Source organism: Eutrigla gurnardus, assembly GCF_963514095.1.
Source record: "Eutrigla gurnardus genome assembly, chromosome: 21".
NCBI classification, from domain to species: domain Eukaryota; kingdom Metazoa; phylum Chordata; class Actinopteri; order Perciformes; family Triglidae; genus Eutrigla; species Eutrigla gurnardus.
In genome coordinates, this window is record NC_139932.1 from 18385813 (window position 1) to 18401371 (window position 15559).

The window sequence follows — 15559 nt, forward strand, 5'->3', positions numbered from 1 at the left end:
CTTACCGACTACTTCTTCATCTTTTATATCTTTGACCACTTGAGGAGGAGGAGAGAGGACGCAGGGAGCCCCGTGACCACCAGGCTGCACGCGGGCGTGACGCTGACGTTCAGCTTTCATCACCAAGTTCCCAGAGATCCACGAGAAGCAAGGAGGTCTCACTCTGACATTAATCCTGGGTACGACATGATCAAACTCCAGGCCTAAACCTTAATAGACCCTCAGTTTGATGTTTATTCATCATCGCTAATAATAGCACTTCCACGTCAAAGTATTGTATTATTTATTTATTTTTAATAATTGACAGAATTGGGTGTCACTACGTACGTACGGGAGCATTCACGTTGGGAAAATAAATCTACAGAAATGTATAATTGAACATTCAACCCAAACATGAAAACTCTTAAATTAAAAAAAATAAGGTGTCAATTTAGAATTTTATTATTTGAAGTTTATTATGAATTATATATTTTATTTATTTTATTTTACCTTTATTTATACAGGTATAATAATATTGAGACCCAGGGTCTCATTTACAAGAGAAACTTGTTTTGAACATATAAAATCATAAAATGTAATATTAATAAACATAGAATCCGTTATAAAATGGATTTAACGATACAAAACATTGTACAATACAAGTTAAAGTAGAAGCGAATACATATTTTATAAACAGGAACTGGTTTCCTTCACTCAAGTGTTCTTGAAATAAGTTTATATTGAAATATGTAATTAATATTTATGTATTTTAAACTAAGCGTTGGTAATCTGGCAAGGAAAGCCACGGCGCATGCGTCGGGATCTTGGCAGACCGGAAGGAGAGCAGGAATGTAACGACAGAGTGATCGTCCTCCCTACATAGACCATCTGTGTATTATTACAGGTTACCGCTGTGTGTCTCTCTGTGTGTGTGTGTGTGTGTGTGTGGATTCCCCGGAGGACGTTACTGTTGTTAAACTTCAACCCAAAGGCAGGTCAGTGTATCTGTAACTTAATAACCTATCCATCGTCCGGCAGGTATCTCACACGGGAGCCGGAGTACACAGGTTCGAGTCTTTATGCATCTTTATGTTAGCTTAAATCCTGAACTGAGAGCCAGAAAACAAGAACGACTCGAGGGTCCGTGTAGTTAATACTTCTAACCTCAACACCGCTGCTCATGTATTTATGTTTATCTCACATTTAAAATGTATTTAATGTTTGCTCATCAGTATCGCGGTAGCTAGCTAGCTAACGTAAAGGAAAGGGGGGGGGGGGGGGGGGGGGGGGGTTGTGCGTCATAGACTCGATTCTTAGTCGATATTAATCGATTCGGGTCTATGAGGTCACACCTGGAACAAAACCGACCAAACCCGTTTTCCCATTTTAAAATGAATCCAGCTGCGACTTGTTTAAACTTATCCTAACGGTTATCGTTCCCTACGTCACACGTTGCTAGGATACTATTTTAGCTCTAAACCTACTTTAAAAAAAAGTGGGAAGTAACGGGAGTGCAGATACTTCGTTACTGTACTTGAGTAGTATTTTCATGTGTGTACTTGAGTGTTTAATTTTCTGACAAATGTTTACTTTCCCTCTTTGGAAATTTAAAAACTAATATCTGTACTTTCTACTCCTCACATTTTAAAAACAGGCTCGGTTCTTCAGTTTAAATGCATTCAAGGTGAATTATTCATTAATTACTTTGATTATAAATATGATGCAACATTCAGGTAGCCTTGCAAAAGAAAAAGAAACACAGCCAGTAGAAATGTCCTTCATCGTGATACTTTTTTACTTTCTACTTACAGTACATTTCAGAGCCTGTACTTGTTCACTTTTACTTGAGTAAAGAAGTATTTGTACTTCTACTTGAGTACAGAACATACTTTTGACACTTCTGGCAGGGACATGGGACGATATGATGATTTCATGTCACGACTATCTTGGCCAAAATAATTTCAAATTGTTTGCTGTTAACCATCAAAATGTGCTTTTTAGTGGAAAAACAAATAATCTTAAAGGAGTCATCACCCGGAAATCGCAATTTCTCTTGTTAAAACATGCATATCTGTGTTTGACCTCAGTTGAAACTCGCCTGAAAGGCTGGAGTTTGAAAGTGGCGCCGTTTTTTCGCTTCTGCTCTTTTTCCGAACAGGAATAGCACACAAGGGTGTGCATTCCTAAAGCACGAGATTTTGATTCTGCGCCTTCGGTGACGTCACCGTGGCGGCTACTTGCATAAGCCCACCCCTCTTTCACCACCCAACCCCGCCCCGTCCGCTACCTGAAATCGCCGAAGCGCCGCCATCATGTTTTGGAGTCTGCATGCAGGCAAGCCCCCCCGGCTCTGTCCTTCCTGCGGCGAATCAACGCGCGCCTCATTACATATTATACAATGCACATCCGGACCAGTCAAAACCTCGCGCGTAATCTCGCGTGATAAAATCGCGGTACGAAAAAGGGTCAGAACAAGCTCAATGTTTGATTAAAATTTTTTTTTTTTTTTCTAATAAGTTTTACGAATTGATCCAAAGCGATCCAAGGGGGGCTGGATACGTATAAAACCAGGTGATGACTCCTTTAAATAAGATCATAAGGTCTTCCTGTTTCATTTCTACCATATCTACCATGATATTATCCCGATAATGGAGATTCACTATGATGGATTATTGTTTGTTTTTTTATCTCATGAATTTAGTAGGGATGGGATTGTCTTTCTCTTATATTGAATAAAGGCTTTTCTCACTATGAAGTCACACTTTAGTGAGTTCTTTTCACTCAAGTTAATATACAACATCCTTTTGTTGGTGTTCCAGTTTCCTTTGTCAACACGTGTTGAAACGTGAAGGCGTGTAGTTGCTGGAGGGATGTTAACCACCGGTCAAATCTTACTTGACCAAAGAACAAATATTTGCTAAACATCTGGAATACTAACCTTGTCGTATCTCCTTACCAGCAGAGGAAGGAGACGGATTTACCAGCCAGAGCGATGACGGAGGAGATGTAGCAGCAGACACCAACTACGTCCGGAGAGAGACACACGATAACGCAGGCGGCTTCCTCCGTTATGGAGCGAGAAGAAGCTGCAGCTCGGGAGGCGGCGGACTCGCTGCCGACCTACAGGATCGAACGCCCGGTCTACGATGAAGCCTTCATCCGGTCGCAGCTTCTCAACCGCAAAGAGAACTCCCCCACGCGCCGAGAGAGGCTGGCACGCCACTTCCAGTGAGTCTATACGTCTGGGTTTGTGCTGCCGAGGTTCATCCACACGAGTCTGACTTCATGAGTATTTTATGTAACAGAGAAGAACACTTGGATGTGATAGGCAACGGTTTGATCAATTAGAACAGCAAACATTCAGCAGCCGTTTGATAATCCTCATCTATAAACGGGCTCCTTAAATGTGGCGATTCTTCTTTTTTTCTTTGATTAACGTCACTAAAACTCTGAAGAAATGAACAATATATATATTTATACAGAATAGGGAGCTGCGTACATTTTTTAAAGTAGTTTCCCAAAAATATCACGTAAAATATATTTAAAAAAAAGCTGTTTTTTCACATTTAAATATTAATTTTCATATTTTAATGTTTTTTAGTATTCACATTTAGAACATTCATTGACAGTCCTACATTATATTCTTTGACATTATATATATATATATATATATATATATATATATATATATATATTGTAATTGTTACTTTTGAAGATTTTTTTAACAAGTTGCTGATGCATGATTTATTATTTTAACAATAAAAAACAATTCAGTATATTTTCAACTATGGGACGGAAAACGTAAGATAATAAAGATGCTAACTTTATGGATGTGAAGGTGATTAGGAGAACTTTACTGTGGAGGATTCTGTTGTATCACATTCACAAAATGAGAATTAATAAAACGATGAATCCACTGTTTCTGTAGGTGTTCCTCAAAGAGGGCCAAGGCGGCGGTGATGAGCTTCCTGCCGATTCTCACATGGCTGCCGTCGTATCCGGTCAAGCAGTACCTGTTTTCAGACGTGGTCTCGGGTCTCAGCACCGGCGTCGTGCAGCTCCCTCAAGGTCAGCGTCCCGCAGAGCTCGATCCAAAACGTCAAACAGGAATAAAAGAAGGTGTTGAGGAATCTGTGACGAGCAGCAGTGAAACCAGTTCACCAGGAATGTGAGGGAAAAGCTCGTCGGTAGACTGAACAAACAAAGTCCCGTCCACTCAGCGAGGCGTTATGACAGTTAATTACGCTTTATGTTTAATCGGTGTAATCTGGAAGGACGAGGGGTTAAGGTGTGAACGGCAAACTGCCAGCTCCCCGAGGCGCTGCTTCTGGCTTCACGCTTTCTTTGTTTTCTTATCTCTGTAGCTTCGAGGGCCGTGATGCAACCCCGCGGCTTCTGGGGGACGTTCACTCTTATGTCCTCTTGTTTGCAGGTCTGGCCTACGCGATGCTGGCCGCCGTGCCTCCAGTCTACGGGCTGTACTCCTCATTCTACCCCGTCCTGCTCTACACCTTCTTCGGCACGTCCAGACACATATCTGTAGGTGAGGAATCTCCTCCTGTGTTTGGCGCCAATATAAAGATTCAAGAAATGCCTTGGCTTCAAACTCCATATCCTTCACACTACAGCTCCACGTACAGCTGTTTCAACATGTGGAGGAAAGCTTCCCTCACGTCGGAGGATATATAAAATGCCATACATTAAATGTTTAAAGTAGAGGGCTTCCTGTAATGTTCCTTGGAGTGTCGTGTTCTAAAGGAGTAGCCGGTCGGTGGCCTTTTCACACGGCTGGAGTCTGACCTCAGCTGACTCCGTGGTGAGGAGAAGTGAACATGACCTATCACCCATCCGGCTCGTTGGGACGGACTCCAAGTCGTCTTGAATGTCAGCTCGGAGCGACGGGAACATTACGACTCGACCTGCTTAACCCTTTTCAAGTAAAAAGCTCTGAACCGCAAGAAGAAGAGGTTCTGTAACTTCTGGCAGAGAGCGAGGGGGAATAACTGGGCTGCTGTTCAAGCACTGGGCAGGATGGCCTTTTACACACACACACACACACACACACACACACACACACACACACACACACACACACACACACACACACACACACACGCACACACACACGGAGGGGGGTTCAGCTTCATGAACTATCCAAACATTCTCTACACACTGAACCATGATTTACACTGAGGAGGAGGCAAAGACGATGAGGAACTGTGAGAATCAGCTGTGAAGTATAGCCGAGCCTTTAGGAGGAGGTTTGATGTTCTTGTTGAGGCCACAGTTTACACAGTGAGCAGCAGGATTGTGAGGTTTTTATATCCTAATCTCACCCGCCTGACTGACTCTGTTTCAAAGAGAGGACTCCGAGCCATCTCACACGTCAGCTCTAACCTTTTTAAGTCCATTTGACAAGAGTGTGTGTGTGTGTGTGTGTGTGTGTGTGTGTGTGTGTGTGTGTGTGTGTGTGTGTGTGTGTGTGTGTGTGTGTGTGTGTGTCTGTGTCTGTGTCTGTGTGTGTGTGTGTGTGTGTGTGTCTGTGTCTGTGTCTGTCTGTCTCTCTCTGTGTGTGTGTGTGTGTGTGTGTGTGTGTGTGTGTGTGTGTGTGTGTGTGTGATCTGCAGGTACCTTCGCTGTGATAAGTCTGATGATCGGGGGCGTTGCGGTGAGGGAGGCCCCAGACTCCATGTTTTACGTCCTGCCTGCCAACGGCTCCAACGCGTCGTCGCCCGTCCTGGACGTGGAGGCCCGCGATGCCAGGAGGGTGCAGGTGGCCGTCGTGCTCACGACCCTGGTGGGAATCATCCAGGTCAGCCTCGCTGAACTCTTCTCACAGGTTCACCCGACAGGACGTCTGACTCCCTGTTGATGGATCAACAACACCTCCGTCTCATGTTGCTTGTTCTAATCCCTCTCCATTCTCGTTTCCTTTCCTTCAGGTCGTCTTTGGTCTCCTCAGGTTTGGCTTCGTGGCGATCTACCTCACGGAGCCCCTGGTGCGAGGCTTCACCACGGCCGCGGCGGTGCACGTCGTCGTGTCTCAGCTCAAGTACCTGCTGGGCGTGAAAACGCAGCGCTTCAGTGGACCCCTGTCTGTTATTTATGTCAGTAATAGTTCTGCTTGATTTGGGGGATTTTCCAGGTCTGTTGCTGTTTTCTTGTATCATAAACGGTCCTCTCTCTCTCCCCACAGAGCGTTAAGGCGGTCCTCAGTGACATCACCAGCACCAACATCTCCACGCTCATCCTGGGCCTCGTGTGCATCGTCTTCCTGTACGCGGTCAAGGACCTCAACGAGCGCTTCAAGAAGAAGCTGCCCATCCCCGTCCCCGGAGAGATCATCGTGGTCATCGTGTCCACCGGCGTCTCGTACGGACTCTCCTTATCGGACGAGTACAAGGTGGACGTGGTGGGCAAGATCCCGACCGGGTACGTTACGTACACTTTCACTGTGGTGTTTTCAAGGTTTGGAAAGTGCTTGAAATGTGTGTTGTATGTGATGACATCTATGATAGAACAGAGGAAAGAAGATCTCCATATCTGAGGGACTGAAAACAGCATTTTCTGACATTTCTTTATGAAAAATGACTTTTGATGATGAACAGATGATGAAAATAGTTGGTGATTATATTTCTGTGGATCTGTTAGTGGAATTAGTTTTCCTTTCATTTGTGGTCCTTCTGTAAAAAGCTGTCTCCAAACATCATGTTGGTTGTTTAGAGGACAATAACATCTCATTTAATGTGATGAACAAGTGACATAATAAGTAGACTGAATACTGACCATTGGATTGGTACAAATATGGAGTTTACCACAGCTGGAAGGTGCTGGAAAAGCATGGAAATGCACCTGGAAGTGCTTGAACTTGACTTTGGAAGTACATTTTTGTGGTTTTTAGGATCTTGTTCACCGTGTTACCTCTGGTTCCTCAGGCTCCTCCCTCCCGCCGTCCCAGAGTTCTCCCTGTTACCCGGTTTGGTCACAGACTCCTTTGCCGTCGCAATTGTGGGATTCTCGATGGGCATCTCGCTCGCCAAGATCTTTGCCCTGAAGCACGGCTACAGCGTGGACGGCAACCAGGTGAGTCTGCCGTCCCTGTTGTCACGCCTTAATGAGCCGCCTTTTGATTCGGTTGGATTTATTTGACTGAAACCCTTTGTTGCCTCCAGGAGCTGATCGCCATCGGCCTGTGTAACTTCATCAGCTCGTTCTTCCAAACCTTCGCCATCACTTGCTCCATGTCGAGGAGCCTGGTGCAGGAGAGCACTGGGGGGAAAACCCAGGTAACACACACACACACACACACACACACGCGCACGCACGCACGCACGCACGCACGCACGCACGCACGCACACACACACACACACATACACATACACATACACACGCACATACACACACACACACACACACATACACATACGCATACGCATACGCATACGCACACACACATACACATACACATACGCATACGCATACGCACACACACACACACATACACATACGCATACGCATACGCATACGCACACACACACACACACACACATACACATACGCATACGCATACGCATACGCACACACACACACACATACACATACACATACACACGCACATACACACACACACACACACACACACACATACACATACACATACACACACACACACACACACACACATACACATACGCATACGCATACGCATACGCACACACACATACACATACACATACACACACACACACACACACACACACACACACACACACACACACATACACGGGAGTCATTACACTATCTCACACTGAATTGGTGTCGTAAATAACCATAATTAGAGTGAGACGATGTTGACACAGCCGTGTGTGTGTTCAGATCGCCGGGCTGCTGGCGTCTCTCATGGTGCTGCTGGTGGTGGTTGCCATCGGTTACGTCTTCCAGCCCCTCCCTCAGGTGGGTGAAGCCCGACGACGCAGAGCGTTTCCTTTCCTGCTTGTTTCCCCTGATGAGAGTTAATCCTCATGTTGTATGTGTTCCGTTGGCCCAGACGGCGCTGGCTGCCATCATCATGGTGAACCTGCTGGGGATGTTCAAGCAGTTCAGAGACATCCCCGCTCTGTGGAGGACCAGCAAGATCGAGCTGGTCAGTCCTTCATGTTATATATAAATGTTACTGTGGAGGTCCTCACACACAACGGTGCAGAACGAGCTGGTCAGGGTCTCGTTTTAGTCCGAAAGCGTCTGTAACCTTGAGAGACACGTGAATAAACTGCAGACTGGATGTAACTGATCTGGTCTGAGAGCTGCATGAGGTCCCCGTCGTGGTTTCACCTTGACTTTTATTTCTTGGCTAATGCTTCCGGTCCCGTGTGAGATCTGAGTTTGTGTGTTTTGTCTCATCGGTGGTCCGATCCACCTCACAGGAAACCACGTCGTGCTTCTCATTTCAGTTCCTCATTTGAACAAAGCGGTGATATTATCGGTGTGTGGACTCCCTTCTGCTCTCTGTTGATGATTAAAAGAGGATGTTGTGCTTCACATTGGTATGATTGTGTCTCTCCCAGGCCATCTGGCTGGTGGCCTTCGTCATGTCTGTGCTGCTGGGACTGGATTACGGCCTTCTGGTGGCCCTGGCCTTCGCCATACTGACGGTCATCTACAGAACACAGAGGTGCTCATAAAACACAGCTGTTATTATTACTTCCTGTCACATATGCATGTAAATACACATCTGACCCTTCTCCTCGTCTCCCAGTCCTAGAAACGCCATCCTGGGCCACGTCCCCGGGACGGGGCTGTACTGCGACGTGGACGAGTATGAAGAGGTGAGTCAAGAGAACGCTTCACGTCCAGCTCGTCCGTCGGTTGAGACTCACCGTCTGTGATTTCTGTTACCAGGCGGTGGAATACGAGGGGATCAAGATCTTCCACTCCAACTCCTCCATCTACTTTGCCAACAGTGACCTTTATGTGAACGCTCTCAAGGAAAAGGTAAGAAGCCCGTTCTATTTACGATGGATGGAGGATCGGAAACCGCCTTTTATTCCTGGAATTCAAGTGGTTTTCATTTTTAATGGAGTCTAGAATCGACAAGCGTTACTCAGAGACGTGAAACTGTGTGTGGCTGTGAGGTTGCTTGTTGTGATATAACGTCGTTACAAAGAGAGGTATGTGAGAGGATATATTTGTATATAATTTGTATATTTGTTCACAGACGGGAGTTAACCCCGAGGACCTGCAAGCTGCCCTGAAGGCCCAAAAGAAACGGACAGCGAAGACGAACGGCAAACGCAAACCCTTACTGAGGATCTGTGCCAAAGTGAGTCCTCCTCCCCCTCCTCCTCCTCCTCCTCCTCCTCCTGTTCTTCTCTCCACGGCTGCTTGCTTTGCTTATGTACACAGTCGGCTTTGTTGAGTCAGCATATTTGCATTCATGCGTCTGTTGCGTAGGGGCTTGTGAAATCCTGGTTAAAAAAACAAAAGAAACTCGTACAGTAGCAGGAAGTTATTTCTAACAGAACTCTGTAAAGAGTCCATTTATTCTGATGGTTTACTTACAGCAACATCAGACATACTCATTTTGCCGTTCAGACTTGAAACCAGCGATTGAGACGATAAACTCACGTTTACAATGTTTACTGAGGAATTAAGGAAGTTACGGTAGGAAGGAAGGGTGACTCAGAGTCTCAGCCACTCCTCTACAATCTTACTGTTCAACCCTTTATTAGAAGGAATGCAGGTTTAAGGCTCTCACACACTGGCTTCAGTTTTCAGGTTGCCGCCTGTTTATAAAACCATAAACAACTTCAATCATATAAATATATAAATAAACCGTTCATCTAACCTTCTTGCACATGACAAATATTCTTTTAACTGCTTTTGTCTGCGATAAATACTTCATGAGGAAGACGGTTCTATTCTTTTCGTTATTTAAATATCAAAGTTATTAGAAACAAAAGGTGCTGTTTTTCAGACATTGTGATGCTCCCGCTGCCAGCAGCAGCATCTTCTAGTGACTTCCTGGTCAACCCGGTGGCTCATCTTATTTCCTATATGGCTGATGTTCCCTCCCTGAGTGTCATGAAGTGGATGTTTGTGATTGCAGAATAAAGGTCAGGGCGTGACCCACGAGGTTTTGTCCTGCATCCAGGCGGAGGACGAGCAGAGGAACGGCCAGCTGGGCGACGGACACAGCGAGTCACACTCGTCGGAGGAGGTGGTCTTCCTCGGGCCGCTCAGCGTGGTCCACTCCATCGTGCTGGACTGGACGCCCGCCAGCTTCATCGACTCCGTGGGAGCCAAAGCCGTCAAACAGGTTGGATGCCAGGTTCACACGTTAGAGCGGAGACTACGTGGATGTAGACGTTAGAGGATCTGTGAATAACGTGTTTCTCTGCAGGTTATTAAGGAATACGCAGCTGTGGACGTTCAAGTGGTCATCGCCGGCTGCAGCAGTAAGTCCTCATGAACTCTGTCTTCATTTAAAGGAATAACACCTTTGTCATATATTATATATCCCAAATGTTCCCAAAAGTTTTACATTATCTGTGATATAAAGATACTATAGCAGTCTAGATTTGATATTTAATTGTGAAATGCAGGATTTGAGATACGTCCTATTAAAAGCAGTGTTGGAGTAATGAACTCGAGATGAATCTAAAGAGCGGTCCCGTCTCTGCTTCGACCCACCAGGGATCCTCCTCTCCGAGCTGGACACGCTACAGTTTTTCTGCGGCGGCGGCGTCGCTCCAGAGATGGTGTTCCCCACCGTCCACGACGCCGTGCTGCACTGCCGCCGCTCCAATCCCCGCACGAATCCCCGCTCACCAACCGACGATCTACCGACCTGACAGCAGGGGACCTCCGGGACCATCGGACCTCCACCCAGCTGCAGGTGTGATGAACTTCTGATGCTCCTTGTCACAGTCGGGATGAACTGAACAATCATTCATATTGAATAGTGCTAGCTTGGGCTGGGTATTGTTTAAAATAATAAGTACTGTTAAAGTGATGCAGAGACTTAATTTGATACCCGTCTACAAATGGAAGCATCCAAGTTGCATAAAATACCACCGCATTTATTTTTATCAGACGCCACAGGTGTGAAGTACTGAACTGCCAAATCCACGTCGGACCGGATTGGTCGGAGCTGCTGCCGCCGTAGCCGGCCAATCAGGCATCGCTGCCTCGTCTGTAGCAACGGTTGCTGCTCCGCCTTCTTATGAAGCACTCGATAGTCTGACGACCTTGAATCTCAAAAAGGTTTTTATCCAATCAGAAATTCTCACACGTTGATAAGAGTTGCACTTTTGAAGTATTTTTGTAGTTCTTACTCTGCTGGACGACGTTTGACTGTTTGTGTATTTGAAGCACCGTCATTGTTGACTTGGCAGTATGTTTGTTGTTATAGAGAAGTGCCGTTTTGAGTGCAACATTAATGTAGTATTGTATGTTTTCTTCTGTTAAAAGCTGTACTTGTGCTGTTACTGTAGAACACAGGATGCCTTCAAAGTTACCACGGTTATTTCACGATGTTACAAATCACTGAGAACGAAATCTGGAATAAACTTTATTTTTAAGCGACAAGAAAAAAAAGACACTATTGTTTGAACCCCTCTCACATACAGACACTCTGTTTAGTTGTAGGTCATGTATCTGGGTGTAGCGCTGAACTTGGCGTAGGACTTGATGACCTTGTTAACCGCCTCCAGGAAGTCCTTCTCCGTGGCGATCTTCCTACGAGCTCTGATGGCGAACATGCCGGCCTCCGTGCACACGCTTCGTATCTCGGCACCTGGCGGGAAACACAACGTCGAATCAGACTCTCGGGTTCCAGCCGCTCACGCACAAAAACCCTCCAGATTTAATAGTTTGGGACGCTTCGGAGGACATTTCGTTCCAGAAGTTAGTAAAAAGTTAGGGTGAGGTAAAACATTCCCAGATATCCTGACTCATCACTGAATTACTTATTGTAAGTCGCTTTGGACAAAAGCGTCTGCTAAATGACCTAAATGTAAATGTAAATTACCACCATCAACACAAAGAAACATGAGGCTTCATGTGTTACAGTGCACCCTTGTGGCCACACTAGTACTACACCCGTGGACACACTTCTAACGGTTATCTTGAATAACTAGTCGGGCTGCACTGAATATTTTGACTCTGTACAGCCTCTGTAGCTCGTAGCCAATATTCACTCATGGTCTTACCGGTGCTGTTGGGACAGAGGCGAGCCAGCAGCTCAAAGCGAATGTCTCTCTCCACACTCATAGAGCGAGCATGGATCTTGAAGATGTGAGTGCGACCCTGAAAAGCAAAAAAACCAGCGGGTCCATAAAAGAGAAGAGGTGGGAAGAATCGTGTTGTATCTGCGTGTCTTCATTTAAAACTCACCTCCAGGTCCGGCAGGCTGAACTCGATCTTCCTGTCCAGACGTCCGGGTCTCATCAGGGCCGGGTCCAGGGTGTCCGGTCGGTTGGTGGCCATCAGCACTTTGATGTTGCCTCGGGGGTCGAAGCCGTCCAGCTGGTTGATGAGCTCCAGCATGGTCCTCTGGACCTCGTTGTCTCCGCCGGCACCGTCGTCGAAACGAGCGCCTGGCAGGTTGAAGGACAGAAGTTTAACTCTAGATTCTTTAAGGCTGCTTTTAAAACAATAACATTCAGTATTTTATAATAAGAAATTATACATAGAGAAGGAATATTGCACCAAAACTGTTTAAAATGAATGTTGTCAGATCTAATAATCTCTTCAAATATCCGTCCTGATTCTTAGCCTTTTGAAAAGACAATAATGTAGCGTATAAATGGATTCTGAGTCTTACCTCCAATAGCATCAATTTCATCAAAGAAGATCAGACACGCCTTCTTAGTCCTGGCCATCTCAAACAGTTCACGCACCATCCTGGCTCCCTGCAGACAGGAAGCCCACGTGAGTATTTGTTTTACATTCATCAGGATTCACGATGTTAAACGGCTGCCATCCTCTGCCCGGTGGGTTTCTCCGACTCACCTCTCCCACGTATTTCTGCACCAGCTCGGAGCCGATGACCCTGATGAAGCAGGCGTCCGTCCGGTTAGCGACGGCGCGGGCGCACAGGGTCTTTCCTGTGCCGGGCGGCCCGAACAGCAGCACTCCCTTCGGGGGCTCGATACCCAGATTGACGAATCTCTCGGGCTGGTGAGCAGAGGGCAAAGACAACATTCAGTCAGGGTGGATGGGGAGAGGATGACGTCTGGGTGATTGCTGTGACGGAGAAAAGCTCTGGTCTTTATTTGTGAACACTCACGTGGAGCAGGGGGGTCTCCACCACTTCCCTCAGCTTCTCAATCTGCTCTTTGCACCCACCAACATCGCTGTAGGTCACGTCGGGCTTCTCCTCCACCTACAACACGACAGCAAAGGGCTGTTACTTCAGCTTGGTCAGGAAACTGCAGAAGCCGTGTCATATGTCTGAATCTAAATGCTTAAACTGTTCACGGGTTTCTCTACATCAGTGTTTTGCTCTCACCTGCATCATGGTGACAGTCGGGTCGATCTTAGGAGGCAGAGGGATGTGGATCTGATACTTGTTTCTGTCAACGCTGGGGGAACAGAAGGGACACGATATTCATCAGATCGTCTCACTAGACATTTGATATTCAAGTCTCCAACACTTTGGAGTAACACGTCGTCTTCCTCACCCGACTCTCATGCCCTCCTCGATGTCCGTCGGGGCCACCTGGTCGCTCAGGTCCACCACGAACTTGGCAAACTGTTTGACGTTGATGATGTATTTGGGGTCCTCGGAGTCTGCGTTGATGATCTTTGTGCATCTGTTTGAAACAAATTTCAAACATGAAAACAGACATTTTGTTCCGGACCTCAATACATACTAAAACCACCATAAAGTACTTCAATCCCACTCCTAGGCTTTGTGAGGTTTCCTTCCTTTTTTAAAACAATCAGGCAGGTTTGCGTTACCTTGCGACCTGCAGCGGCTGCTCACTCTGCAGGGTCTGTTTGTCTGCAGCCAGATCCCAGAGTGCTGGAGGGGCCAGACCCGTGTCCGACTCCTTAATGCCTGTCACAATAAAACCCAGCAGCAGTCAGTTCACGGGTCTACTGAGAGAAACCCTTAAGAAACACATCGCTGGTTTTTAAAACCCCCCACCTGTCAGCTCGTTGATCTTTTTGAGCAGCGACTGGATGTCATCCTCCACCTGTTTGATCTGTCTGGAGTAGGTGCTTTGACCCTGGTGATAAAACAGCAGGTTAGAGCTTTAAAATACATAAACTTATTCACAGGTAATGTTAGTTTTCCACTCAGGGTTCCTCCACCTTTTCAAAAGTCAAATTCAAGCATTTCCAGGTGCATTTCCATGCTTTTCCAGCCCCTTCCAGCTGTGGTAAACTCCATATTTGTACCAATCCAATGGTCAGTATTCAGTCTACTATTATGTCACTTGTTCATCACATTAAATGAGATGTTATTGTCCTCTAAACAACCAACATGATGTTTGGAGACAGCTTTTTACAGAAGGACCACAAATGAAAGGAAAACTAATTCCACTAACAGATCCACAGAAATATAATCACCAACTATTTTCATCATCTGTTCATCATCAAAAGGCATTTTTCATAAAGAAATGTCAGAAAATGCTGTTTTCAGTCCCTCAGATATGGAGATCTTCTTTTCTCTGTTCTATCATAGATGTCATCACATACAACACACATTTCAAGACCTTTATTCTAAATCCAAGCACTTTTCAAACCTTGAAAACTCCACAGTAAAATTCAAGTGTTTTCAAGGATTTCCAGCACCGTACCAACCCTGTTTACTGGTGCTTTCACTACTACTCACATATGTTTTCAGCAGAGCGATGTCTCCTTCGTCCAAAGCTGCGAAGATGAAAAACAGCGTTGATCAGTGTGCTTTCTGACGTTGGGCCGCTAGCTGCTAACTGTCTAACCGACTGACGCGTGTCAACTTAAACTTAAATAAAACAGTTTGCAGTAACGTTAACTACAAACGTCAGTAATGTTTAATTTACCAAACAACAGCAACGTTAACGTGACCGGCGGTTTACGTCCATTTATTAAGCAGAGCTAGCGTTTTAGCTACGGAGCTAACGTCGACATTAGTTTCCAGCTAATAGCGTTTAAGAATTAAATTTAAAAGTTCACACTTACACCTGATGGGCGCGTCATCCTTCTCCTCTTCCTTTGTCTTCCTCTGGTCATCTCCCAAGTAATCCGGCATTTTAAATCTGGAGATTTAACTGTTAACTCGTAAAAGAAAAGACTGAGCTGCTTCGAGGCAGCTAACCTACACAATTACACAGCAGCTTTTAGCTTCCGCCGGTTTCCGCCAGTCACCGGATGTACATGGCGGAGTTTTATAGAGGGCGTACCACCAACACAAAAATATTGGAAAGATAAAATGTTTTATTATTATTATGATTTGTTTGTTTGTTTTTTATTTTATTGAATTGTATTTATTCATTTATTTGAGCCACACTCCATACCAGTAGGTGGCGGTAATGCGCCAAAAAGTTGTTTGCCAATTGCCAAAAACACACAAAAATATATAAACGTGTC

The 15559-nt window shown here is 45.6% G+C and overlaps 3 protein-coding genes across 5 annotated transcripts in view; 1 reads left to right on the top strand and 2 right to left on the bottom strand.

Moving 5' to 3' along the window:
- Positions 1-15559, bottom strand: part of pmpcb (peptidase, mitochondrial processing subunit beta) — a 49642-nt gene that overhangs the window by 20037 nt on the left and 14046 nt on the right. The window lies entirely within an intron of this gene.
- Positions 866-11395, top strand: slc26a5 (solute carrier family 26 member 5). Of its 3 annotated transcripts, none has more exons than XM_084039391.1 (19): positions 866-974; positions 2939-3207; positions 3908-4047; positions 4412-4522; positions 5607-5791; positions 5922-6086; positions 6176-6411; positions 6915-7062; positions 7152-7265; positions 7856-7933; positions 8028-8123; positions 8545-8651; positions 8736-8805; positions 8879-8971; positions 9195-9299; positions 10086-10295; positions 10380-10434; positions 10673-10874; positions 11072-11395. In XM_084039391.1, exons 2-18 carry the CDS (start codon positions 3050-3052, stop codon positions 10828-10830), a joined length of 2229 nt encoding a protein of 742 aa, XP_083895517.1. In that variant the 5' UTR covers positions 866-974; positions 2939-3049; the 3' UTR covers positions 10831-10874; positions 11072-11395. The 3 variants fall into 3 exon arrangements, with proteins under 3 accessions (XP_083895517.1, XP_083895518.1, XP_083895519.1); XM_084039392.1 differs by having other exon boundaries at positions 895-974; positions 2942-3207; XM_084039393.1 differs by having other exon boundaries at positions 925-1046.
- On the bottom strand, positions 11537-15307 carry psmc2 (proteasome 26S subunit, ATPase 2). The gene is made up of 12 exons (XM_084039395.1): positions 15152-15307; positions 14823-14860; positions 14133-14214; positions 13943-14042; positions 13663-13794; positions 13491-13563; positions 13269-13364; positions 12992-13156; positions 12804-12891; positions 12374-12576; positions 12190-12286; positions 11537-11774 (listed from the first exon to the last, which is right to left on the bottom strand). Exons 1-12 carry the CDS (start codon positions 15219-15221, stop codon positions 11617-11619), a joined length of 1302 nt encoding a protein of 433 aa, XP_083895521.1. The 5' UTR covers positions 15222-15307; the 3' UTR covers positions 11537-11616.